This window comes from Tamandua tetradactyla, chromosome 12 (genome assembly GCF_023851605.1).
Source record: "Tamandua tetradactyla isolate mTamTet1 chromosome 12, mTamTet1.pri, whole genome shotgun sequence".
Lineage (NCBI taxonomy): Eukaryota > Metazoa > Chordata > Mammalia > Pilosa > Myrmecophagidae > Tamandua > Tamandua tetradactyla.
Genome location: NC_135338.1, coordinates 70,063,899 through 70,090,603, shown reverse-complemented (window position 1 = coordinate 70,090,603; position 26,705 = coordinate 70,063,899). Strand labels below are relative to the sequence as shown.

Below are 26,705 nucleotides of genomic sequence, written 5' to 3'. Positions count from 1 at the left end.
TACACACATTACTTAAGATCTCTAAAGAAAACCTATCTTCCAGCTTTGTCATGATTAATTGAAAAAAATGTTTATAAAGTTTAAAAGGTTGTATAGCATAGAACCAGAACAGGTTCTGAAATCGGACTGCCTGTCACTCACTAGCTTGGAAATGTGAGCAAATTATATCCCCTCTGCCTCTGTTTTCTCATGTAGTAAATGGGGAGACTAGCACCTACCTAATTATAGGCTTGTTGTAAGGACTGAGTCAATACATGCAGAGAACTTAACAGCAATGATAAGCACACAGTAAGTACTTCAAATTGCTTAGTATAATGTCTAGCACCCAGTAAGAATTTGAAAATGTTATGCCTAATACTATATAGATGGGCTACAAGATCAGGAGGCAGGAATTTCAGCTACACTGGGCTCAATGATAGGGTCATTTACTCAGTGAAGAGGTTTTTCTTCTAGACCTGAATCAAAAGTGGGTAAAGAGAGCTCTAAGAGATGTGTAGAGTGGCTATAGTTTTGATCAAGATAGGATAAAAAAGTTTAAGAAGCAGCTCCCAGAGGGATGGACCTTAAAAATGGTATTTCCATGTAAAGCAGGTTAGGAACTAAGAAATAGGGAAAGGTAACCCAGGCAAAGACAGTATCTCCAGAGTACCACAAGAGTAACGAAAGACAATAGGCCATGTAGGGCAGGCTATGTAAATCAAGAATTAAAAAAAAAAATTTTTGAAAAGCCAGGCTGTATTTAATGCTTTTTGTATTCTCTGTGCTTATATTCCTTATATTGTTTATTAATATTTATAAAGTATTTGGAAATTTCCAACTTGTCTAAGCTATGCTTAGAACGACTAGGGTTTTGGATATATGGAGTACAGCCTGACAGGCCAGTACACGGCTGGCAATGGGAATTTCAACAGGGAAAAGATGGAGTTCAATGAAATCATTAGGTGTCCTATATACAGCTGCCCCACCTCATCTTGCTGACCATGAAGAGGAATTGGGCTTCTGTTTCTTAAGGGAGATGGAAATCCTTTAGGGTCTTTTAATTGATTTCAGGTTAGAGACCAAGCCAACTACTTGCACCTGCAAGCTCTCTTTTTTCCAAAGAAATAGCTAGGAGGAATAAGAGAGTAGAGGTACAGTTCCTGAGATAGAGAGCAAGGGGGACTGGGCAGTTTTTGTGCAAAGATCAGAGGTAGAAAATCTGAACTGCTCTGGCCTTAATGGTCCTTTAAAATCTTGATCAACAGTTATCTTTGGTATTTCTATATTCTCAGTTTGTTTTATCTGCTTAACTTATAAATTTCCCTTCTTTACCTAATCCATTGATTTAAATGCTAACAAGATCTGTAATACACTACAACAAACATAAATAATCCCAATCCTCAGGATATTCCACTTTCTCACCCCCCACCCTCTTCCCACCCCCCACTTGGGGGCTTGAGGTAGGTGCTGGGTCAAGGCTAGTCAGACCACAGTGATCATATCCAGTCCACAGCACCTTCCATTTTATTGTTTTATTTACAAACAGGGTGAAGTCAACTGGGAAAATCAGGGCTTGGGAGTCAGTTTGGGCCATCCAAATGTGGAGTGGTTCCTGGGTCAATCTCCACCATGAAGGCCGCCTCTTCTATCCTTTTCCTGACCCTTGGTAATGGCCCCTTGATTCCTCAGGGCAGCCTCACCTGCTGCTCCTGAGCCCTTCCATGAGGACAGATGGATCCTGGGGGAAGAGGGGTGGTAGGAGGGCTGGGGCCCTCTCAGTTTGTGTAAACCTGAGTTCCGATCACACGCATGATTTCCTTCTGTATCTTGGGGTCCTGAGTATTAATGTTGGCATCGCCCACCTGACCATCCTCATATCTGCCAAAGATAGGGCAAGTGTGAGCATAAAAGGGAGAGCAATAAGGTGAATCAATGGAACTGTATTTAGAGGTGTGGCCAACCCATCCCACAAGTCAAAACCCTTTGTGGCTACTATTTAGGAAGGAAGGGATTCAGCTTATCTGGCCTCCTTTAGAACAGAGCCCAATCTATGCCCATCCTCCTCCAAGGGGAAACTCCCATAGCTAGTTCCACTCAGGTAGCCAGGGACAAATCTCAGATAAAAGAAATAGACTTTCTCAATTTTTCCTATGTATCCCCAGGGTACCCTTCCAGACTCACACAAAGAAGAACCGTGTGCAGACATGGTCGGACACAGGGCACACCCAGATATTCCCATGCTTCTGGAGGTCCTTAGATGTAATCACTGGGAGGAAGGGAGTTGGATATCACAGATATAATGCTGAAGTAACAGAGTTCAGGCAGAGGAGGGAAGACACAATGTTTCAACTGGGCCCTCCTCTTCCTTAGCTGGATCATGTGCTAAAGTTACACCAGAAATAAAGGTTGAAGAGTCAGAAAAACAGACTGGGTGAGCTACCTACCTTCACAAAGTGCTATACAGTTTAGATTCCGACTCTGCAGGAACCTCGACTGAATGGATCGGGTCTGGAAGAGAAGATGACAAAGGAGAGCAGAGCCACATAGACTGTTAAAACTTTCCCTAGAGAGGCTGGTTAACTGATGATGGTTGGGGATGGGGATCAGATATCCTTGGCATACAACCACCCTCCAAAATTTCCTTTCCCATAATCAATCTGGTCAAGCCCACAGCTTTCATCTTTAGATTTTCATGTTGTTGAACCTAAACTCAGTCTCTACTTTCATAATTAAAGCCACAAAGGACTCTGAGACTGTATTTATCTTAGAACATAACCGATTCCTTAAAATGATCTTCACCCACCTCCTTACTGTGTCCTCACCTATCTCTGTAGCCTGAACTAGTCCCAAGGGAAGGGTCTTGCCTCACTAGAGCGGGGCCAGTTAATAATACCTGGGGGATGGTATTCATCCTGTTATATCTCTGGACCAGTTCATCCTTGGAGGGCATCCTGTGCTGTCCTTTTCCCATTCCTGTCATAGAACAACAAACACAGTTCATTCACCCATTCCTTAATCAAATATTTACTGAAGAACCTACCATGTGCCAGGCACTGAGCCAGACCCTTGGCAATACAGTGGTGAATAAAATAAACGATATTTACCCTCCCAGATTTTAGTCTGGTGGAGATTACAGTTTAAGAAACAAGGAATTACAACACAGTATGATAAGAATCATGATGGAGAGAACATAGAGCACTGTGTGAGCCAGAAAAGGGATTTAGAGAAGCATTCCTAGTGGAAGTGACAGCTAGGCTGACAACTATAGGATTAGGAAAACTTAGTTAAATGAAGATGGGAGAAGTGTTCAGGACAGAGGCGACAGGATATGGAAGGGCTAGAGGAAAGATAAAGCAGAGTGCCTTAGACTGCATTGAGTATAGCTGATGGCAGAGGAATGGAAAGAGATGATGTGGAAGAGGTGAGCTATGATGAGATCAAGCCGGCCTTGTAGAGCATGTTAAGGCTACTGGAGTTTATCCTGAGAGCAAGAGGGAACCACAGAAAGGTTCAAAGTTAGGACATGACAAATGAAATGAGCCAGGAATTGAAGATCTCAGAAGAGTGGGACACCTGGGTGTCAAATGCCAAGGCTGAGTGAAATGAGCATGGAGGAAGCAAGCAGGGCATGTCAGATCTGTCTAGTCTCAAAGTTATACAGAAAACCCTGGCCAATGTCATTCAAGAGATAAGGAAGAAAGCACAGCAGTTTAGTGATGAGCAATTTTCCACAAGTAATTGCAATGGCAACTATCTTGAAGAATACTACTTCTTTCAAAGTCTTCCCTGACTTGAGAAAAAAGTGTAATTCCTTCTAATTTCTACCCTACCGAAATCTATAAATCTCTTCCACCCTACCCACCCACCACACATAATGAATAGCCCTGCTTATTTTGTTTATAAATTCAACCTGGATTTTTCTTATTTAGATATAAAACAGTACTCATGTGCCCTACTCCCAACTGTTTGGCCTGAGGAAAGGACTTCAGCCAGCCTTATCACAAGTAGGGATGAATCTGCAGGAGTGTGGGTCCTAGGAAGATGGATGAGGATGGAAACAATACTATTATTACAGGCCAGACGTAGTAATAAGCAGGAGATAGAAAGTTCCAGGTTGGAATTGCTTATCACTACTAACTCCATTCTGCTTCAACTCCTAGTTTATCTGATAGCCATGGTGTATCGGTAGGGGTGAATTGTTGGATTGACATTCTCCACTGCTCAAGCTGTCAATACATCACACCCACTTTGAAGTCTCATGACAGATTTATGGCCCAAACAAATCTCAGAGCAATGAGTCTCAAGGCTTAAATTACCAAGTTCTTCCTCCTCCAGGACAGACACACACCACCCTGTTTCCATCTTCTCCATTACTCTTAACTAGGTTCAGCTCTGCATCGAAACTTCATGACCTCCTCAGCCTGGGTATCTTAGCGACAGGGTTCTGAGTGAAATTCCTGTTCAGGCTCTATCCAGAAGAGGCAGATGAGGGGATAAGAAAGAACAATCTGATTTCTATGGCTGGTCTTAAAGATGGCCCTTATGATATAATCCAAATCTTATCCCATCCCTGTCCAGTTGCATACTGTCTGTCCATACTGACCAATGATCTTTTTCCAGTTTCCTGAGATCAGATCCTGAGAAAATGGTGGCTAGAAAGATCCCTGAATGCTTTGAGACCAGATTATGTACTTATAAAAATTTCCTCGACAGAACTAAACAAATAACAGACAGAGTTTACCATCTCCTTTCTCCATGTCCCTCATTTTAACCTACATACCATGGCTAATCATTGGAGGGTCCACTGCTCAAATGGATGCTCTCCATTTACCTTCTACCCCCACCCCAATCACTAGGCTAGGGCCACCCAGAGAAAGAATGAGCAGAAAATCAGGAGTTGGGAAGGAAATATGCAAGACAGAACTGGCAAAATGTCAGAGGAACTACAATTAAAGGAATACTTCCACACATACCCATTCAGCAGCCATACTCATTTGTTAAATCCCATTTTCTCTGTAATAAGACCTCCCCCTCCTCCTTTAATCCTTCTCCAACCTATAGGGATCTTTGGGGAATGCCTGTTCTGACTTTTTCATGTTGAGAAGGGGTGTCCACAGTAAAGGATAGGGAGATGTAGTTAATTGATAATCCTGGAAAGGCTGGTACCCCTGAGTTTCTGGGTTTATCTGACCTAGGGCCCCTCTGTGAATTATATGTTCCAGGAAGGCAATCCTAGTGCATGAAGTCTGTACAGAGTTTCAGTTCAAGCCTTTGGTATTCTTAAGAGTCAACGGGAGTGATGCTGATTGGGGTTTAGCAAACTATGGCAATCAGCACTCTCTAACTGAAGCTTGCATAAGAGCAGCCTCCAGAACAGCCTCTTGACTCCATTTGATCTCTCTTGGCCACTGATGCCTTATTTTACTACACTTTCTTCACCCTTTTTGTCAGGAAGACATTGCCAATCCCATGGTGCCAGGGCCAGACTCATTCCTGGGAGTCTTGCCCCATGTTGCTAAGGAGAGATTCATGCCTGAATGGCTTGCATCACGTAGGGGGTAAAACAATTTTCCTTACAGAGTTCGGCTTGGAGAGAGAGAGGCCGTATCTGAGCAACAAAGAAGCTTCCTGGAAGCAACTCTTACTACCCACTCACTTTTATAGAGAGTCTCACATCTATGATGTCCTCAGAAACAGTCACTTAGGCAAAGTCTATTTTGTCTGTCCAATAAAGTGATTAAAAACAGTGGCTTACAAGTTAGGAGACTGGATTCCTTCTAGCTCTGCTACTCATAGTTGTGGGACCCTGTCTTATCTGTATAGTAATAAGGGATTGAGCTATAGCATATCATATGATCTCATATGATGTTTTTACACAATCACTAGAGTGATGAAGACAGACAAGAAGTCAACAGAGATTCCTGACTCCATCTGATGATTCAAGTTATTCAGGCACTTAGTGGTATTAAAGGCCTGTTAGAGGGGAGAAAGAAAAGGGGAATGGGGTGAATAGTGAGAAAATAAACAATAGAGGAAGAATCTTATTACTCAGAAAGTAAAAGGAGCTTAATCAGAGGGATGCTCAGACTGGGTGGGACAAAATTAAAAACTGAGGAATCCAGACAGAGACAAAAAAAGACTACCCTCACCCTGCTTTGAACTTCAGGAAAACAGTAATATGCATCCATTCATTCAATAAATACTTATTGGGCACTTACCCTGCATGGACTAATCAAAACATTTGGTTCATGACATATTACCATTTATTTAATAGGTCAGTGAACACTATAGACCCAACCTATGAAGTAGACCCAAGTTTTAAGATAATACTAGTGTCTTACATCTAACCATGTACTCCCACACTATCCCAACTATCGGCCTCCTCTTGGGAGGTAACTACTATCTTGAAATTTGAGTTATCAGTCCTTTGGCTTTTTTTCCCTTTAGTTTTATCATATATTTCTAAATAATATATATATTTTTTAATTAGAGAAATTGTAGGTTTAGAGAAAAATCATGAATAAAATAGAGTTCCCACATACCGCCCTATTATTAGCATGGCATATTTGATACAATTACAAATTATAAAAAAAGAACACTGTTGTTCTTTCATGAATTACAACAAATAGTGTGTTTTTTTTGCTGTATGCTGACGGTCACATTTCATTCTGTTTTCCATGTGACTATCCCATTATTGCAGCATCGTTTGAATCTTTTTTTTTTTTTTGGTGGGGGTAGTGCATGGGCCGGGAATCAAACCTGGGGCAAGAATTCTACTACTGAACTACCCTTGCACCCCTATAATGTTTTTAGACAATATTTTAAAAGGCATCATAGTCTTCTGGATTTTACTTAAATATTGATAAGATTTTTCTATGTTGTTGCATGTCATTGATGTTCATTCATTTTCATCCCTGAACAATAATCCATTGTGAGAAAACTTCAAAATTTATCTATTCTTCTGATAAACATTTGGGCTGTTGCAAAGATTTGCTGACACAAATGGTATTGTAATAAACATTCATGTACACGTCATTGGGTGCACAAAGAAATGAAATTGCTGGGCCACATGGATAAGAATGTTGAACTTTATGAATGTCAAATTGATTTCCAAAGTGATTGTGTCAGTTGATATCCCCATAAGCAATATAAGAGATTCCACTGATTTACAACCTCTGGTACAATCAAAAGTATTATCATATTTCTTGATTTTTGCCAATCCAGATAGGCACAAAAATGTTAAGTCATTCTGGTCTTGATTTTTCTTCCATGAATAACAGAGGTTAAGCTGCTTTTCACATTTTTTGGTCATATATTCAGTGAGATGCCTATTCATGTTACTTGCCCATTTTTCTATTGGGTTGTCTTTCGCATTGATCTGTAAGAATTTTTAAATATTTTTATTGCTAATCTTTTGTGGTTATGTATTGCAGATGTCTACTGGTTTGTAGCTTGTCTTTTCCTTTTCTTTAAGGCATCTTCTGGAAAAAAGAGGTTTTAAATTTTAATACTTAAATTTACCAATCTTTTGGATTTGCAATTCCATCTTTTTCTGTTTTCTCGAAGATTCTGTTTAATACTGGAAAAATCTGTTTCTTCAAAGTTTGGTTTAAGACTCACTTGGACTTGCTTTCGTTTTTTGGAAATTTTTAAATTACCACTTCAATTTCTTTTATAGTTTTAAGGCTGCTGAGGCTTTCTATTTCTGTTTGAGTCAGTTTAATTAAATTATATTATTCTAGTAATTTGTCCATTTTGTCAAAGTTTTCAAATCATAAAGAAATGACATAAAGAATTCTATTAGTTTTTAAAATTCTGCTATATCTGTAGTTATGGTCCCTTTTTCATTCATAATGTTGTTTAGTTGTGCCTGTTTTCTTCTTAATCCAACCAGGTTTTATTGTTTAGTTCTTAAAATAATCTTTTGGCCTTTTTCATCCTGTCTGTTGTACCTCTTTTTATTTCACTGATTTCAGTGACTGTCTACATTATCTTCTTTTTTCACCTATGTTTGGATTATTCTGTTAGGGACTTTTCTAGTTCTGTGATTTTGGATTCTATGTTTTCTTAGCTTTATAATAGTTACAATTATTGCAGAATATTAAATAATAATCTATAATTTCTTTCATGTGGTGGACATATAACCACATGGTGGCTATTTCTTATGAAGAAACCATACAGAACAAGAACAAAATCAGACTGAAAGGGAACCAAAACATGAACCTGGAAGACTAAGAACACTAAGTCAGATTCCTTTTTTGAGGTAGACAAAGCCAGGCTTATCTCCTGATTAGAACCTTGGCCTTGCTCATGCCCTATCTTTGGGATAAAATGTTTTCTCTTGCATTCAATATGACTAATATGATAGTGTATGATAACAGACAGTTTAAATTTTAAAAAGGTGTTCCAACAGGGAGAAGAAAAATGTCTCCAGAAATATAAGTCAATGTAAGAGTCTTAAGCCTTCAGATATATTCACATACACATCAACTCACAAAGTACATGTGCACATGTGTACATACACAATCTATAACAGCCTGTTAACACAAAAAATGTGGTCTGCAAAAAGTCGGTTGAGTTTCATCTCCCAGTTACTCCCTAACGCATGCCCAGGGTAAAGCCCCAACAATGAATAAAACCAACCCCAAGGAGAAGAAGATGGCCTAAGAGAAATGGAGATAACTGGCCTCATTTTGTAAGGAATCCAAATTTCTAATGAGAGAAAGGATAGAGACTACATGTACCCATGACTGAGGAAAGAGCTGACATAGACCAAGTATCCAGGAGAGGAGGAGACAGCACAAATCAGGTGTTCACAAAATGGATGCAATATAAATAGAGGCAAGGTGGCCAAAGGGTATTTCTTACCTGAGTATCCAAAGGAAATACTGGAGATGGGGCTCAGGTAGATGCCCTTGCCATAGGCTGCTCCATGCAGCTTGCAGGGAAACACCAGGATGAGCAATATGAACCTGGGCCCTCCCATGGCCGAATATTAGGCAGCCACAAGGCTTATCCAGCCCTTTGTCCCTTCATCTACCTCTGATTCATTCAGATACTCTAGGAATTGACTCTTGAAAAGTTGACTAGCTGAAAAGTAAATGCAGGTTAATCCCCTTACCTATGAAAGACTATGCCATAGGGAGTGGAGAATGACAGAGCTTCAGAGTCCATGCTCCTGTCCCCAGGCCTTGGTGCATATGCACATTCCAAAAGAGAGGAACTACAAAGCAGGTAGCTAGGAGAAGTGACAATAACCACTCCCTAGAGTTTCTCAGGGCAAAGAAGCAAGTTTCCAATATCAACTCTGAATGAATAGCTATAAAAATCATAAAGCTCTGTCATTAGTAGGTTAATTCATCACAGTGGATGCATTTGTTATTCTATATTCCTGCCTACTGCTAAATTTCCAGTCACAAAACCATAAAAAAAAAACCAAATATACAACAGCCACATTCCTTTTATACATAGTTCCAACTCTGTCTCCAGGGAAGCCCTCAAAGCCGACCAGGTTTGAGGATGCTAAGGCAAAGATAGCTGAGTACTCTAGAACAGCCTTCCCCAAAACTGAGTAGGAAAGGGAGGAGGTGAAAAGGAAGGGCAAAGGGGCACAACCTCACCTGCAGTTTGGTGTAGGAAGCATTAACCAGCCCATTGCGCAGGATTGAATGCCAGTTCTCAATGTGGGACCCACTGTAAGGCAAAGAGGAATACATATCTTTTCACAGCAGGAGGTTCCTGGGTGCCATTCCCACCATACGCACCCACACAGGACATGAAGATGGACAGAGATACAACTAGTGATGGACATGCACATGGACAGAGTCATAGGCATGCAAGATGTATGTGTGTGTGGTTAACCCCTATATCTTCACCTCCAATCCCATCCTCTCTTCTGCGCTACAGTTAGCTCCATTTTAAATCCTCAACTGCTGGTTCATTTGCTTGTTCTTCTGATATTTCAAATCCAGCAAATTCATCTCCAACTCAACAAGCTATCACTGATTCCACATATGGTTTCCAATTCTGACTTCATGTTTTACTTTAACAAAAGGGTGCTATCACTACAAGTTAACTTTTAAAACCTCCTTCTTTCTCTCGTTCCCCTTCTACAATTAGGCATAAACTGCTGGTTTTCCTTCAAAGAAGCCTTTCAAATCTTTCCCAGCAATCTGTCCCCTAAACCATATCTTTTTATATATAATGTCTTCTCACCTCAATGACCTCATAAATAGCTTGAGAATAAAGACATGTCATATGCATCTTTTTATTCTATTTAGCACCTACCACAATAGCATTTAGTACTTGCTGACTATTTGATTGATGAACATCAGTTAACACAAATTCATATTACTCAAGGGCATTTCTCCTTCCATCCCCATACATTTTCTGCCCCTCCCCCTCAACCCTCTCACTGGAAGGCAAAGGTGCTGCCGTAGAGCTTCTTGGCGGTCCGGAACCGAGCCTCCTTGGCAGGAGGGCTGCTCAGCAGGAGGAACTGGTGTGACGTGTGCATGAACTTCAGCTGCTGCCCAGGGTGGGGTGGGGTCAGGAAAACAGGGGGAAAATCGAGATCAGGGAGAGAAAGGTTGGAGATGGGTAGCAAATCAAGCATGCACTGATTCTGGGTAAGGAAATATGTGCAAGCCCAAATACTATCATTGATGGACAAAGCCCATTAGGCAGACTAGTCTGGTGTTTCTCCCTGCTGTTCACCAGAAATTTAAAAGATTTAGAAGGAAAATAGTCACTTACCCTGCTGAGAGGTAGTTTGACAATGTGTGACCTATTACTAGAGATGATCCTGGGGAAATAAAAGAGAGAAAAAAAGAAAAAGATACAATAGTGTACAGTTAAGTCATCCTGAACAAGGAAGTGGCTTTTTTTCTGCCCTCTTGGAGAAAAAGCAAGGATTCCAAGGCTGTCTGAATGTTGCGAAACGTTCAAGTGATTATCTGAATATTCCTTGTGGGAGGTAATGTTTGTGTATAAAAAAATGTATTAAAATGCTACTGTCCAGAGAACAGCTAGTTTGGGGATTTCAACCATGGATAAAAGAAAGTGACTGGAGGTAGGATGCTGCACATCTATGAAAAGAACAAACTAAATGAAGAATACAACAATTCAGCTACCAAAAAAACAATAACAACAGAAACTGAGAGAGGTCTTTATTAGGATGGTAAAAACCTGTAACTAGAATTTAGAGATTCAGGACTGGGGCTTAGAAGCCAGTCTGCCTGAGCAGAGAGGAAGCCTGAAGGCCCTTAGGGATAAGAAAGAATGGAGAGTATGCTAATGTCAGGGATAAAGGAAGAAACTAGAACAAACTTCCGAGAAATTAGACTGGGATATACCCCAGCTGAACTCAGAGGAAGGGAAAGAACAAAGGCATAAAACATTGAGGGCTCAAAAAGCAAAAATTATTTCCTATAGCTGATACAGTTTGCTTTTTTTTGGGGGGGGGGGGGGGTGCATGGTCAGGAATCGAACCTGGGTCTCCCGCCTGGAAGGCGAGCATTCTACCACTGACCCACTCATACACCCTGTTTGCTTTTTTTTTTTTTTTTTAACCTCATCCTTATCCTTCTGATGTCATCCCGGATGCCCTATACTTTGTCATTCCTTACATTAAGACGGAGGAAGCTGTTGTACTGAGAAAGTACTGATATCAAAAACAGAGCAAGAAGAGGGAGACAAACTAGAAGGAGGAAGCTATGTTAGATAAACAGAACAAAAATCAAGATCACGGAGGGAGGGAATAGGGAATGTTCAAAATCTTTGCCAGGAGAAGGAAATAATTAGGGTCTATCAAGGCTCTGGACATTCTACATTAACAGGAAGGCCTTGAGGCAGTGTACAGAGGAGTAGTAAGGATAGACAGACCTCTCTGAATGTACAGAAAACTTAGCTGAATGAACAGTGTTAATTTATATATGCAAGGAGTACTCAAAACCCTATTGGGAAACATGGAACAACAGAACTTGAAGCATAAGGTTGAAATTTGATGGCTCTTTGAGGACCTGAATTCTTGTCAAGGCAAGGTGTAGAAATAGAACCCCGAGAAAAAGCAGCCATAACATTTACAACCTGGGAAGGACACTGAAACCGCTTCTAAGAGAAGGTGTAGGTTCCATGTATAATACCCGCCTAGGGAAGGATAAGTTATTCTATCCATACCACTGCAGGAGAGGATGGGCCAGGGGATCCAGCTTGTCCATCTGCTTCTTGATTTCCAAATACGATCCCTGTAAGACAATGGCCATAGGTTTATCTCCCAGGAGAGGTGGGACCCTCCCACTTTTCAGACTATCAAGGACCAGAGCTGGGCACTGAAGGCCACATGGGGGCAAGAGGAGATAGGGTTCCCACCCATCAGGTGCCCCAGTCAGGCTGGAATGACTCATAAATATGAAAATAGATGGTAATTAATATTTTAAACTTTTAACTTATGTGAGACTAAAGCAAAAATGTTTATTTGGTACAAAATTTATATTTTAACTAGTGCATTTCCTAATATAACTTATGTATACAGCTTAATTAAACACCATAAGTACATGGAACCTTGAGTAGGGCATGAGATTTTGTTGGTTTGTCCAGAGTGATGCCCCGATAAATCCCAGCGTGATTAAAAAAAAAACTGAAGATGCTTACAAAACATGCAGGTGGGTCTCCCTCATTTTATGCAATTCTACAGCCCCAAAAAGTTGATTATAAATCAAAAAATAAATAAACCTCCTAGAAAGATTAGGCTAAGGAATCCTGTAGCAGAACTTTTACATGAAGTAAAGAGTCTTCTTGTCAAGTAAATCATTCCTCCTAGGTGAATCTATGTGTTACCCTGAAATGTGACTTATAGGATTTACTGAGAAGAGGCCCACCTGTAAAAGTGAGTAGAAATGAATGTCTACTCATGCAGAGATTGAAGACGAGGGGTTGGGAAGTCTGATGAGAGACAGCCTTGAGTCAAAGGAAGGTCACGGCTCTATAGAGCTACCCCATCCCCAGAAGGACAGAGGATGTAGGCCCTTGGGTGTAGTTCCTTACCTCCAAGTCCTCTCCTCACCCTCCTAATCCTGGGCCAAGGTCTTTCCCTCGCTTCCCTAACTGTCTAAGAATTATGGGGAAAACATTAAGTATGGACGACTTGTGAAGAAATTAGCCACAAAGGTACAGGTTGAGAGAGAGACTAAAAGTGAAGAGAAGAAAGAGGAGTAATAGAGTTAACAAAACAGAGAATAAGGTTTGGAAGATTACAGAGGGAAGACTAAAGAAAATACAGTGAGGAAACTGAGTATCATCTCTAAATTCGCATCCCATTCCCAAATTCCAAGCACAACAGAGGACCTGAGCTGGACACGCAGGGGGCAGAATACCTGGGTCATCTCTCGGATGGACATCACGCTATCCAGAGCTTTCTGAAGTCGCTCATAATTCTTTTTCTGTAAGGAATCAACAGAAGAAAAGAACCAGATGAAGAAAAATGGAGGACAGTAAAATGTGAAGAAAAGGCAGGCCAGATGTACAAAACAAGTGATGGTAAGAACACAACCCTTAATGTCAGATGGTTCTGAAATCACATGCCAGTTCTCTTTCACCAGCTGAGTACTAGGTGAAGTTACATAACCTCTCAGAACCTCAGCAGCACTGTTTGTTAGTGAAGATAATAATACCTACCACCCTCATAGATGTGCTCTGAAGATTAAATAACATATGTCAAGAACCTAGAACAGTGCCTGATACGTAGTAATAACAGTAATAGTAAGGCACTGTTCTGGGTACTTTATACATTAGCTCCCATTTTTTGAACAACCTGCCAAATAGTTGTCATTCGCTTTTTACAGATAAGGAAATTGAGGTTCAGAAAGTATTAGTGACTTTCTTAACACCATTCAGCTAGGGAGCAAAAGAATGTCAAGTGGAATTCAAGTCTGGCTGGCTCCAAAGCCTATATTCTTCCCTAGCATGATATATTTCATCTTAACTTTTTATCCCCTTCTTCTGATAAACTCAGCTATTTATTTAGCAGCTAAATCCTAAAGTTCAAGAGTTTCCAAGAAATAAGACACAGGGTATGCCTTCTCCCGTGCTTTAGAAATTCCCACTCAGGAAGGGCTTCTTTCTTTTCTTGGACTTACAGCACCCTCTAAATCCAAACCCTATAAAAAGTGGTCCTGATGCCCTTCTCCTTAGACTTTTACTTTTCCAGAACCGCAATAGCACAGCCAATGTTCCATTTCTTCAACCCTTTATCCCAAACAATTGTGTACACTGGAATGACAGCTCATAGTCCCCCACTATTATTTACCACTTTTGCTTCTTAGTTCTGATTTCCTTCCCAGGCAATTATACCTTGGGGTTAAAGGCCAGAGTTTTGGGATCAGTGGGGTCCACCACAGAAGGATAAGGCTCAAAGATGATGCTCTTTCTAGGGGACTCCAAAGCTGCCCTACACATGGCCACCAGAAGATCCACCACCTTAGGAGAAAGGGGAGAAAGGGAGCAGACGGTAAATGATTTCCCAGTACTGGAATTACACAGTATCCAGCACAGCTCTACCTTCTGGGGTCTCTCAATATTTATCCCTGTTCTTAAAAGCAAGTATGATATGGTTTTTTTAAATTAGAAAATACAAGCTCATTATAAAAATTCAATGCTTAATTACGAAAGTGGTTAAGGAAAAAGATACAATAATCCTCCTCCCCACCCCCAACCTCATTACTCATATGTAACTTACTGCTAAGTTTGGTAAATATTCTTCCAGACATTTTCCCTATGGAAATCGTGATTTTCTTACATAGGCAGTTAAGAAAAAAATAAAACTGTACTATATATACTGTTGTATTTGCTTTTTACATATTATAATTTTCTATCAAAAAATAACTGTATAGATGAGTAAAACACATAGATTAAAAATAAGTAAATAATAGGGGGAAAAATGTTAAAATAAATTTAGTAGACTGAAATGCTAGAGATCAATGAAAGGTAGTAGTAAGGGGTATAGAAAAAAATAGGGGAAACAAAGGCTAAAATATAATGTGTAGATGGAAATATTAGCAGTCAATGAGACGGAGGGGTAAGGGGCATGGTATGTATGAATTTTTTCTTTTTATTTCTTTTTCTGAATTGATGCGAATGTTCTAAGAAATGATCATGGTGATGAATACACAACTATGTGATGATACTGTGAGTTACTGATTATATACCAAGAATGGAATGATCATATGGTAAGAATGTTCGTGTTCGTATGTTATGGTAAAAAAATAAAAAATAACTGTAGAGTATTTCTACTGTGAGGAAGTACCATAATTTCTTTTGAACCCTACAGATGAAGTGTATCCATTTTCTTACTATTACAAGTACTACTGTAGGATATTCACTATGAAAGCACTAATACTGTAGGATATTCACTATGAAAGCAATAATACTGTAGGATATTCACTATGAAAGCACTTCTGGAAGTTAAATTCTAAGGAGTGAAACTGTTGATCTCAAATCCCCAGCCACCTTTCCATCTTCCATACCTCTGCTCCAGTGGCCACCTCCTCTGCAGCTCCAGACATGACTCCCAGCGTGTAGAAGGAGAAGACACACAGCTCACGAGTACAGACAGCTGGCTAAATAGGCGGTTATTAAACAGATAGGGGAGGGGAGAAAAATGTGCATTAAGAAGGTGATTTGGGGAGAAAGACAATCCTGATCTTAGACAACTCTATAACAAGGTAGGAATTGGGGTCCCTCTATGTCAGGAGCAAACTATATATAAATAAGTGAAGTCTTAATTAAAATGACTTACTAATAAGCTCAAGAGTTTATGCTGTTTCTTCTATGAAGCCTTCCCTCTCTAGGCAGTCAGATGTTCTCTTCTGAGTTACACAACACTGCTCTTATCTCTTCTGTATACTTATTATGTATTATGGTTAAGTATCTGTCTACACACCTAGACTTGGAGTTCCTTGAGGACAGCATCATGTATCAAATTTCTTGGTCAGTATATGACATTTATTTTTAAAATATTCAAAAACATTCTCAATTATTTGAGAGATCGTAAAAATATCTTCATTTCTCCAATCAGAACTGTTGCGATTCAGAGAATAATAATTATTACTAGAATATGAGGGAGTGTGGACAGAATTCTACCTTTACCATAGACCCATAAAGGAAAAAGTTAAGGAAAGGTGAGGAGTGAAGGGGCCTTGGCAGAAGACCCAAGGAAGAGGGTCAGAGTAGGGGTCTATACCTTGAGCATGGAACCATTCTGGAAGACATGCTGCTCATCACACACCACACAGTACTCATTCAATGTTGGGATCCTCTGCTCTGCATATTTCATGATCTGAAGAGAGAACAAGGAACAGATTTATTAAGTCTTTTGGAAATACAGATAGATATGGGAAATAATCTGAGTTTCTTTTTTAGCCACTCTCCTCCATCCCAGCCCTGTGCTTGACGCAGGATCATTCCTGGGCCCTACACTTAAACTGATGGTCTAACAGCAAAGCTAAGAATGTATAGTATAGTAAAAATAAGAACAGCCATGGCTTTAGATTTAGAAAACCAAGATTAAAGACCCACCCCTACTACTTAGTATCTCAACAGGTACTAATCAAACTACTAACTGTAATCGTAGACTGTCCCTTTGGGTCGGGCAAGTATTTGGTCCTAGATACCACGGAAGCCTGAGAAGCCATCTCAACTAATCTAAACAGTATGTTCATTGGTAAATATCATAGGTAGAAAAGAACGCTGTGCTGAGGAGATGGCACAAAGCCAAAGCTCATTCAACAATATTCTAAATTACTTTCACTATGACTGTATTAACATGGCCTTTTCAATCAGGTACACTTTGTGTTTAAATCAGATTCTTCTCATTTCACATATTTTGGGACTGGCAATGAGATATCAAAGGGTTTTACTCATTCATTTTACACAGGTTTACTGAATGACTACTATGGACCCATCTCTATGAAAGGTCTGGATGATACAATGATATAAAAGACTGTTTTTGCTTCTAGGACTTTCTACTCCAATAGGGGAAGTGCAGCATGTATACAAATTAATTACAATGCAAGGCAGCATATAGTATGTGACACATAGGTGCCATATACAACAAAAAGCATTATAAGAGTTCAGTGAGGGGACAGATCACTTCCAACTAATATGGTTGGTGTAAAAGAACATTTTACAGAAAAACGAGCCTTGATTGCAATAGGCAGATATGGGGAAGAAGGCTGGTAGAGGGAATGGCATGAAGAGAGGTCTTAATAGAAATGGAAAAGTGAAAGCATGTACAGAGATCAGAAATTTCAAGATCAAACAATCAGTAGTGGCTGAGCAGTGAAAGAAGTGTCTGAGGGAACTGGAGACCACTAGAACTAGAATGAGGATGTTCAGGATTATATGAGATTCATGTCAATTCCTCTATCTTGACACCTATACACTTAAAATTTTCAGTGTCTCATTTGGCACTAGATCATAAGTTATCTGTGAATGTTGTCTTCCCAATAATACTCAAGTTTCTTGAGGATGGAAACTATACCCTCTTTCCTCCTATTCACACAACATTTAGTGTAGTTCTGGGAGCTTAGCAACTTAGAAAATTATTAACTGACTGAATAGCTGGGAGACCACCGTTAGGGAATTGGAAGGGTGAGACAATAGGAGGGGAAAAGCCTTGGAATGAAGCTTTAGATTTGGTATTACCTGGACGAGGAATCCGTACTCCAGAGTGGGGATATTTTTGCAGTGACCACTGACCTAATGAAAGCAAAAAAAAAAAGACCCCATGAGCTTTCCACGAATCTGAAACATAGCAAGTCCTCACTCATGTCCATCATCTAGAGTCCTCCTAAAGAAGCTAAGCTCTCACTTGGATCAACTTAAGTAATCCAAAAGCTGGAGAGAGGACATCTAGGCACTTTTCCCCCCAAAAGTTCTGAAAAAGATCTCATCTGTCCTTGACTCTCTTCCAAAGCATGTGGAATAGGTCAGTGCAGCAGCTGACTACCAAGCTGAAATGCTACCCTCACAACCCCAGATACTCTATTACAGGGGCTACTATTATAAAGCGACTTTCCAGACAGTCTGGATTTAAGTTTTCAACTACAAGAAAAATGTGTTCTATTCTACCCACTCATAGTACATGCCTACGTTTAATTTATGATGCCTAGACAACCATATTCCCATCCCATTTTAAGAGGCTATGTTTCCACTCCAACCCTCCAATGCCAAGTAAAACCCTCCTCAGCCCATGTACCAAAGGAGAGGTCCATGCTGGGGAAGGGAGGCCCATGTGCTGGGGGCACAGGAGACCTGCCTGGGGGCTAGGAGGGTAGCCAAACACCTCCACTTTGGGGTTCTTCATGGTACAGGAGATAGAACGATTCATGAGGCGCCCAACCCGAAGTTCTGGTACTCCCAGTTTGCCTTTCAGCATGGAGTCCTGTATGATTGGGAAACTGGGAGATCTGGGGAGACAGAGCAAAGAGAAGTGATGTCACTGGGAATTCAATATGAGTCCTGTAAGAGGACTGAAGTAAGAGGGTCCTAGGCTAAGGTGGGTGAAATGACATAAGCCAAAGAGGAATTCATAATTGAGGAAAGTTCCACTGGATCTTAAACACTGTCAAGGCAAGTGGATCACACATCTGAACTTGATTTTTATGTTATCTGTGTGTTCTTCAGACTGAGACCATGGCGGATGGGCATACGCAGGACCTAGGTTGCTCTCTATGACATCTAGGCCAGGTGTAGAATGATTCTCTGCAGAGGATGCCTATTTCATTTACTCAGTGTATATTTATTTATTCTTATTAAATGCCTAAACACTGTGCTAAGCAAGTAGTAGTTACATCCTAAATAGCCTAATGTCTGACTGTGAATGATGGTACCTGAGAAGGTACCAATTCTGTGATCCCAAGAGTCACCTCTTTAGTATTCAACAGTCAATAGCTGATACATGGCCTGGAGTCAAAGAATGGAGCAATATTTATTTCGAGAACCTAACTAATAGATCCTAAGTGTGAGAAGTTGTACCTGTTTCATGACTCTGCCTCCTTAGACTGGGGAATAAGGATGAAGGCCAAAGGAAGCAAAGATGGAGAGATCAGCATACACTTCTCCAAATACACACAATGTGTGTGGAATTATGTTTTACATAAAGGATGGGGTGTGAGAATTAGATCAGGAAAGGAAGGGTAAGGGCACACAAAGGGCAGGACCACATGGGTGGTTTTAGTAGTTAAACGTACAGAATTCAGAGGACCTTGGGAAAGGATAAAAAAGATAGGTTGATGAACCCAAGAAGGTGGGAGAGGGGCAAAGACAAGATTACGGTAATCAGAGATTATCAGCACCTAGGGGAACACTTACTTGGGGATGGGTGAGAAGATGCTGAGGCCAGCTCGGAACTTCTTGATGGTACCACTTGCCTTGAACCAACTGTGCCTCTTCTCCTGTTGGGTCTTCAGGAAATCGTTGCTGAGATGTTTCCATTGTTGGGATGTGAACATGCCCAGGATCCTGAAGAATTAAGAGAACAGGCTTAGGAAAGCTCAAGCAGGGATGCTGGTCACATAACAAGGACTAAGAGAGGCAACTAATCTAAAATTCAAATCTAAATCCTGGGGGAATGGTGAGAAAGAGGGAAAACGCAACTTCACCAAGTGGAGAATTCTTAATATTCTCACAAGTAGTGGGTACAACCAAAGCAACAGGCTGAGCCCCCAATCTTAGGATTTGTTCATATGAAACTTAACCCCACAAAGGATAGGCTAAGCCTACTTAAAATTAGGCCTAAGAGTCACCCCCAAGAGAACCTCTTTTGTTGCTCAGATGTGGCCTCTCTCTCCCTCAGCCAACATGATAAGCAAACTCACTGCCCTTCCCCTCTACATGGGACATGATTCCCAGGGGGGTGGACCTTCCTGGCAACATGGGACAGAGATCCTAGAATGAGCTGAGACTCAGTATCAAGGGATTGAGAAAACCTTCTCGATCAAAAGGAGGAAGAAAGAAATGAGACAAAAGAAAGTATCAATGGCTAAGACATGCCAAACAGAGTTGAGAGCTTATCCTGGAGGTTATTCTTATGCATTAAACAGATATCACCTTTTTAGTTAGGGCATAACAGAGAGGCTGGAGGGAAGGGCCTGAAAATGTAGAGCTGTGTTCCAGTAGCCATGTTTCTTGAAGATGACTGTATAATGATACAGCTTTCACAGTGTGACTGTGTGATTGTGAAAACTTTGTGCCTGATGCTTCTTTTATCTACCTTATAGTCAGATATATGTACTAAAAATAAATAAATAATAGGGGGAACAAATGTTAAAATGAATTTAGTAGATTGAAATGCTAGTGATCAATGAAAGGGAGGGGTAAGGGGTATGGTATGTATGAAATTTTTTGTTTTATTTCTTTTTCTGAATTGATGCAAATGTTCTAAGAAATGATGATGACAATGAATATACAACTATATGATGAAACAAAAAGAATGTTCATATTGTATGTTGATTGGTTTTATTAATAAAAATTTTTAAAAATAATAAAATTCAGATCTAAAGACCGCAAAGCTGGTTGTGGTAGGGTAATGTGGAATCTGAAGAGTCCCTGATATGACCTCAGCATATGGAAAAATACTATTCTAAAGTACCTCTAAGATAAGGGGGTAAATACCCACTCTCATTACCTAGCTTAATGGACTAGAAAGATTCTGATATGCTTGGTCTTTAGAGGGAAACCTCAAAAGTGAGCCTTCAAAGACTGTGAGCCTTGTAATTTATTGCCAAGAATTACTATACTGAGAGTGGAGCAGAGGTCGTGGAAAGGCTATAAGTACTAACTTCTGACTTGTGAATAGAAAAGAAAAAGGAATAGTCATGAGGGGTACTAGTCCCTCATAAGGAGAATAATCACATCTGCAAATTTATGGTTTCCAGCATTAGCTAGACCCTCAGCTAGACTTGTCAATTCTTTCATTTGTCTCTAGTATTATTCTAAGCTATTATCCTAAACCTGTATCACCCTCTTGAAACTCCCAACTTTACCCATAACCCAAAACTACTCTTCCTTCCTATAGAGAAACAATCATCAGATATGAGCTCTCAACTTTCCAACTCTACTTCAAAATTGATTTCCATATTTCCATCTTTACCTAAACGCCTCCATTATCTGGAGACACCTCCTATTTAAGATCAATTCCTGTTTGAACTCTAAATCCCAGCCCCTTCTATCCTCTTCAGGGGCCTTGATCTATCATCATCCCCTCTCTTCTGCCAGGTCCTTTCCTGCAACCTATACAAACTTTTAAATTCCTGCATTATCAGTCTACCTACTTCTCTCTGCCCCTCTTCCATCCCCATTCAAATTTCTCAATCCATACTTATTGTTTCTACTTTCTCACCTACCACTCATTTCTCAACTTACTATACTGTTTCCTACCTTCACTACTCCACTAAAATGCTACCATGATGCTAAATCCAATAGAAACTCCTCAATTCTCTTCCTACTTATCATCACCGGCATCTGACACTGCTTATCAAGTCCTCCTTGTAGAACCCTCCTCCTTTGCTTCTTTGACACCATTCTCTTCATATAGTACTTCTACTTTGACCTTCAGTGTTTCATCTCCTTCTGACTGCCCTATTGGTTTCTAGAGTATTTTGACTGGTGTTAAAGGGTATTTGCTCGTAATCCTATTTCCTTCTCACTCTATCATGCTCTCCCTTGGCAATATCTCAGATTCTACACTGGTTATAATTATTACCCACACATTGATGCATATTTTGAACCCTAACTTCTCCTGTAAGTACCAAATCTACATCTCCATTTGCATAATCAAAGTTACCTTTAAATAACAAGCATAAAAAAATTAAGTCTAAAATGGAATTAATTATCTGTACCAATCCTACAAAACTGTTCTTCTTATATCCCTATTTTAATTGGTGGAATTGGTGATATGACAATTTATCCAGACATCTGGGTTAAAAACCTAGGAGTCATTTTCCATTATTCCTTGGCTCTTATGACCACATCTAACATATACAAAATAGTCTTCAAGTCTTGATTTTATACCACCCAAATCTCTCTAATCTGTCTCTCATCTCCATTTTTTTAATGCTATTTTATTTTATTATATTAAAAAAATTTTTTTTTTTTTTTGCATGGGCAGGCACCTGGAATCGAACCTGGGTCCCTAGTATAGCAGGTGAGAATTTCTGCCACTGAGCCACCATTGTACCACCCATCTCATCCCCACTCTTACCTGCAATCACACTTTGGTTCAGGCCTTCATCATCTCAGGTCTAGACCTCTGCAAAAAGCCTCTTACTAAACTGGTCTGTCTCACCCCCATCTACCCATTTTGCACAGTGCTACCAGAATAGTTTTTTGAAAACTAAGTATAACCATATCTTTCTTTGCCTAAAACCCTTCAATGCCCCCCACTGCCTACAGTTTTACAAAAGCACAAGCCCCTCTCTGACTTACACCCCTCCCTACTTCTCTGGCTTTGGTTCCTACACTCTCCTGTTGTACTTTTCTCTAGCAATAAACACTTGAAGTTCTTTACATGCTTGCTGCTTCACAAAACTGTGCCCCTACAAATGTTATTCACTCTGAGTTTATCTATATGCACAACTCTTATCCATTCTTGAAAACCTTTCAACATTTCCCTTTCATCCTTTCATTCACAGTTCTCCACCTGACACCAGATTGAGACACTCCTTATACTATATTCTTTTTGGTTTTTTTTTTTTTTTTTTTTTTAGGTGCACGGTCCAGGAATTGAACCAGGGTTTCCTGCATGGAAGGCGAGCATTCTACCATTGAACCACCCAGGCACCCCTGCTGTATTCTTTCTAAATCGTATATATTCATTTGCATTAGAACATGCATCTACTTGACTCTATGTGGAACTTTCTTGAGGGCAGAATCTGTGCCTCATTTTTCTAGGCCTACCAAATACTTAGGAAGGCCTTAGTAAACACAATAAACTGAAATTATCGGAGTTCCAACAGTCCCTACCTGAGAAACTAAAAGAAATGTGATTGGCATGACTCTGATTCCAGGGTTGTATTTTTCTGTAAATGCTAAATAGTGATGAGCCCCTCCTCTAACCTCCAGGAAGCTTCCAGACCAGACACCCCAAAACAAAAGGCTCCCCACCACCACCATAAATTTGCCTCCCCAAATTTATTTTAGGCTTCCTTAGGCAAATCTCATAAAGACATTTTTGGAAGGAAACTTTCCATCCAAGGGTCTGCCTATCCATCCACATATGTCCATCTCTGTTTCCCTCACACGTCCATCATAAGGAAAGATCAAAGTTCTTACTTTTTCAACTGAAGACCCAGACCAAACCCATCCTTATTTGATGGCTGGAAAACCTCAATTGATGGTTCTGTAAAGAGAAGAGGAAGCTCTTGGTATGTATATATCTCCATCCTCCTGGGAATCTGAAGGCACAGTTCAGTGGAAAAGATTTTAAAAACAATAGCTGCAGGGTACTCTAAACAATAAGGGTGGAGGAGAAAAGCATCTGAGACAGAGGGCAGACTCTGGAGCTGTCTGGTTGATTTTAAATATCCTCAGCAGGAATTTGAGGAGAAAAAGGAAGAATAAATGACACTTGGGAAACAGAGAAAATATTTTCATTAAAAAAGAAGGCTGTCAAGTGGTGATATGAGGTGACAGGGGATGAAGATACCAATGACTGGAAATTGATAGATCCCTACCAAACTCCTGAAGATAGAGCCCAAAGGTTTTGTTCCTAGTTTTTCACTACATCTGTTAGCATAAGACTTTGGATTAAACCAAGTTCAGAGCATGCACTTTCCCAAAGTTACCGCATTTACCTGGTCCATCAAGGTACTGGGAGAGAGAGAACCGCAACCTTAACACAATAGGTTCTGTCCGGAGGACCTTCCAGGCTGTAGAGACTTCCTCCTAAAAGAGTAAAGGAAACAGTTTCCCATACAGAGGAATGAACTTTGAAAGTTTTCTCTATATGACACACACATGCACTTGATAGTACACACCACTGTCTGCTGATGGTCTAAGAAAGACAGAGATGAAGAATATGTGCTCCAAATACAGCACTCAGGAACAAGACTCCTGACCTACATGACAAAATCCACAAGTCCAGCTAGACATGTTGGCAGGTACTAGCACCACTTACATCGAGGAAGCTGATGTTGATGTGGAGGTCAATGTCCACGTCATCGATAGTTCCATATTCTCTACAGAGATACAGGTGACCACAAGTGAGACTCATTAAGGGAGAGAGAAGGGAACAGAGACTGAGGTGGAGACACTAAGGGAGAACGAAGCCTGGAGACAAGGGAGTAGGAAGGGAAGGGTGGAAGGTAGCCCTATATCTAGGCTTTTAGCTACAGCCTTAAGCCACTTACATGATCAGGGCCTTCTCCAGGTGAGAAGCCCTTCTTGCTTCAAAGGTGAACCTATCAGCCTAGAGGGGTCTAGGATAAGAGGGATCTTCTAAGAAAAGTGGCCATAGTTCCCCACTGGCTCCTGTTAGACAAGTTTAAGTATTCTGAGCTGCTCCTCCTACCATTAAGCTCATAATTTATCAATGTCAACAGACTCCCACCACACCATTAAAAAACAAACAAACAAAAACCCCCTACAGCCTTTTAACAACTCAGAAAGAAGTAGCTTGCTCCCCTGCCACCCTTGAAGTGGAATCCCACCTGATGGATACAGAGTTCTCACTGTAGATCTCCTTCACGGCTTCAATGTCTGCATCAAGTTGCGGGTGTCGATACAGGTCAGCTGCACAGCTCCCCTGCGTTAGCAGCAAAAAGGTGGTGGTGCAGATGGGTGGAAAAAGAAAGGGGAAAAGAGATAAAGATAAAAAGAAAATGGAGAGACACCAGGACCAGGGAAAACCAAGTAGCAACAGTACAGGTGAAATGAAAGATGCCTATATGAAAGATTCTGGTGGAGGCCCAGCTGGGCATTTTAATGACAGAAAGGTCTCCATCCCATTATCACTCTGAAGTTTCTGGAGACCAACTGCAGGCTTTGCTTGAGGAGTTCACCCTGCTTTTCCTCAGACCTTGGCCAGTCTATCTATGTACACCTTCTATGAAAACTCAGAACAGGCTAAAGAACATAAAATTTAACTTAGACTGGCTCTGTCTGGAGAGCCACTAACATTCTTGCTCCATAATGTAGTCTGGGCAGTGATGGCATTAAGGAATCAGTGGCAGAATAATCCTTTAAGAATTTGAACCTAATTAAGAAAATGACTCCTACTGGATATTAAGAGAAGATTGAGAAAATAGTTATTTCAAAAAAAAAAAAGAACATACAGATAGCCTCTATGGACAGAGAATATGGTTTACTTTGGGACAGGTATATGTCCCAGGCAGGAATCAGGACATGGGATGATGAAACTATGGTCAGACCACATCAACATTAGATCATCATCTCATTTCTGCTCCAGAACAACCTAGACCATCCAATGTGGGGTCTTCAGACTGTAGCCTCACCTGCACGCCATAGAGAAATTCCTCTGATTCATTGTCTCCTTCTGAATCATCATCATTCCATAACTGGCCTTTGATGTCCTAGTGATGAGAAATTAAGACACAACCCTTTGTTAGGTCCCCATTTTCCCATGGGAAGAGATAAGGTGATAGGATAGGAAATAGGTTCCCACCAAGAGTAGAATAAGGTCCTTTGGGAAAGAATAACTGAGACCCTAATCCATTTCTACCCTTCGCTTCACACTTTGGAAGGGTCTCAATCTCTTCCTAAATCTGGTCATTACTATTTCCACAGTCTAGCTCTGACTGGTGGAATGGAGGGGAAAACAGCAGGGAATTTTGGCCTTCTTAAGTTCAGTATGGTAACTGAGGCTCCGGGGAGCTATGTGGGAGGGATACTAAAGATTTCAATGACAAAGTTGATTACTAGGCATTTCTGGGTTCTAAAATAAGATGGGTCTCTCCTAGAATCATTACCAAGGCTGCTCCCAAGCACACCCAATACTCCTGTCTCATCATTTCCTTTCTGTCTCTTAAAGCACGTAATTCTCCCCTACCTTCTCTAGAAATACCATACACACACACACACACACACACAGAGACAGAGAGAGAGATAAAAGTAATACTGTTTCCATGTCCTTTTTTCCTTTAACTTCAAACAGCCACTCCACCTTATAAAAGGGTGTGAGGGAAAATAGCAGGAAAGGGTGAAGACTGCACTCTGTCCCATATGCCCCCCGATCAGTTGATTCATCCCAAGTGGGCAGTCAGTCCTCACCATTGGGTCAATGAGTCACACACACTCCCAGGTCAGTGCTAGGCAGCACCCCTCCATATCACCAGCTGAACCGAGGCCAATAAGATGGGCATCAGGAGGCCACAAAGGGAGAGAAGGGAGGAGATGATGTCAGGAGCTGACTGGAGATCTGCTGGGGATGCCAGGCTCCACTGTGGTGATAGTAACAAGTCCTGTCCTGTGGGAAATAGATAGCAGGTGGTTTCATCATCACTTAATAGCTGAGTGGTATATACCAGGCACACATTTATGGATATACTTTTATAATAAATAAAATGTACAGACACTTGCACAGTGACCTATTGGCATGCATGTACACATACACTTATTTAAAGATAACAAACTGTGAAAGTATGTAAAACACGAGATACTGCAACTGTTTATGATGGAAAACTGAGACTGGAACAAGTATGGAGTCACCCTGG

At 40.6% G+C, this 26,705-nt stretch overlaps 1 protein-coding gene and 1 long non-coding RNA gene across 7 annotated transcripts in view; one reads left to right on the top strand and one right to left on the bottom strand.

The window, feature by feature from the left end:
* LOC143652341 (uncharacterized) overlaps positions 1–22,183 on the top strand; it is a 28,050-nt gene extending 5,867 nt beyond the window's left edge. The window contains exons 2-3 of the long non-coding RNA XR_013160575.1: positions 13,426–13,515; positions 22,145–22,183. This is a non-coding gene — a long non-coding RNA (uncharacterized LOC143652341). The remainder of the gene's footprint in view (positions 1–13,425; positions 13,516–22,144) is intronic.
* PARP6 (poly(ADP-ribose) polymerase family member 6) lies at positions 1,497–26,377 on the bottom strand. Of its 6 annotated transcripts, XM_077123880.1 has the most exons (22): positions 26,263–26,377; positions 25,488–25,565; positions 24,684–24,778; positions 24,152–24,212; positions 23,829–23,919; positions 23,308–23,374; positions 19,348–19,497; positions 18,293–18,443; positions 17,680–17,733; positions 16,217–16,312; positions 15,501–15,593; positions 14,329–14,454; positions 13,353–13,418; positions 12,157–12,224; positions 10,735–10,783; positions 10,395–10,507; positions 9,600–9,672; positions 8,848–8,917; positions 2,873–2,952; positions 2,424–2,487; positions 2,161–2,245; positions 1,497–1,857 (listed from the first exon to the last, which is right to left on the bottom strand). In XM_077123880.1, the coding sequence occupies exons 1-22, from the start codon at positions 26,263–26,265 to the stop codon at positions 1,755–1,757; spliced, it is 1,836 nt and encodes a 611-aa protein (XP_076979995.1). In that variant the 5' UTR covers positions 26,266–26,377; the 3' UTR covers positions 1,497–1,754. The 6 variants fall into 6 exon arrangements, 1 of the variants encoding a protein (XP_076979995.1); XR_013160568.1 differs by lacking the exons at positions 1,497–1,857; positions 8,848–8,917 and having other exon boundaries at positions 2,180–2,245; positions 18,233–18,443; XR_013160569.1 differs by lacking the exons at positions 1,497–1,857; positions 8,848–8,917 and having other exon boundaries at positions 2,180–2,245; positions 10,395–10,504; positions 18,233–18,443.
* Positions 26,378–26,705: the final 328 nt, after the last annotated feature.

Excerpts from the sequence above, each read along its gene's own strand:
- PARP6 (XM_077123880.1), bottom strand. Across the intron at positions 10,784-12,156 it reads GCCCATCCTCTCCTGCAGTG|GATCATCTCTAGTAATAGGT; the intron begins GTATGGATAGAA and ends TTATTTCCCCAG. Across the intron at positions 2,488-2,872 it reads GGATGAATACCATCCCCCAG|ACCCGATCCATTCAGTCGAG; the intron begins GTATTATTAACT and ends CTTCTCTTCCAG.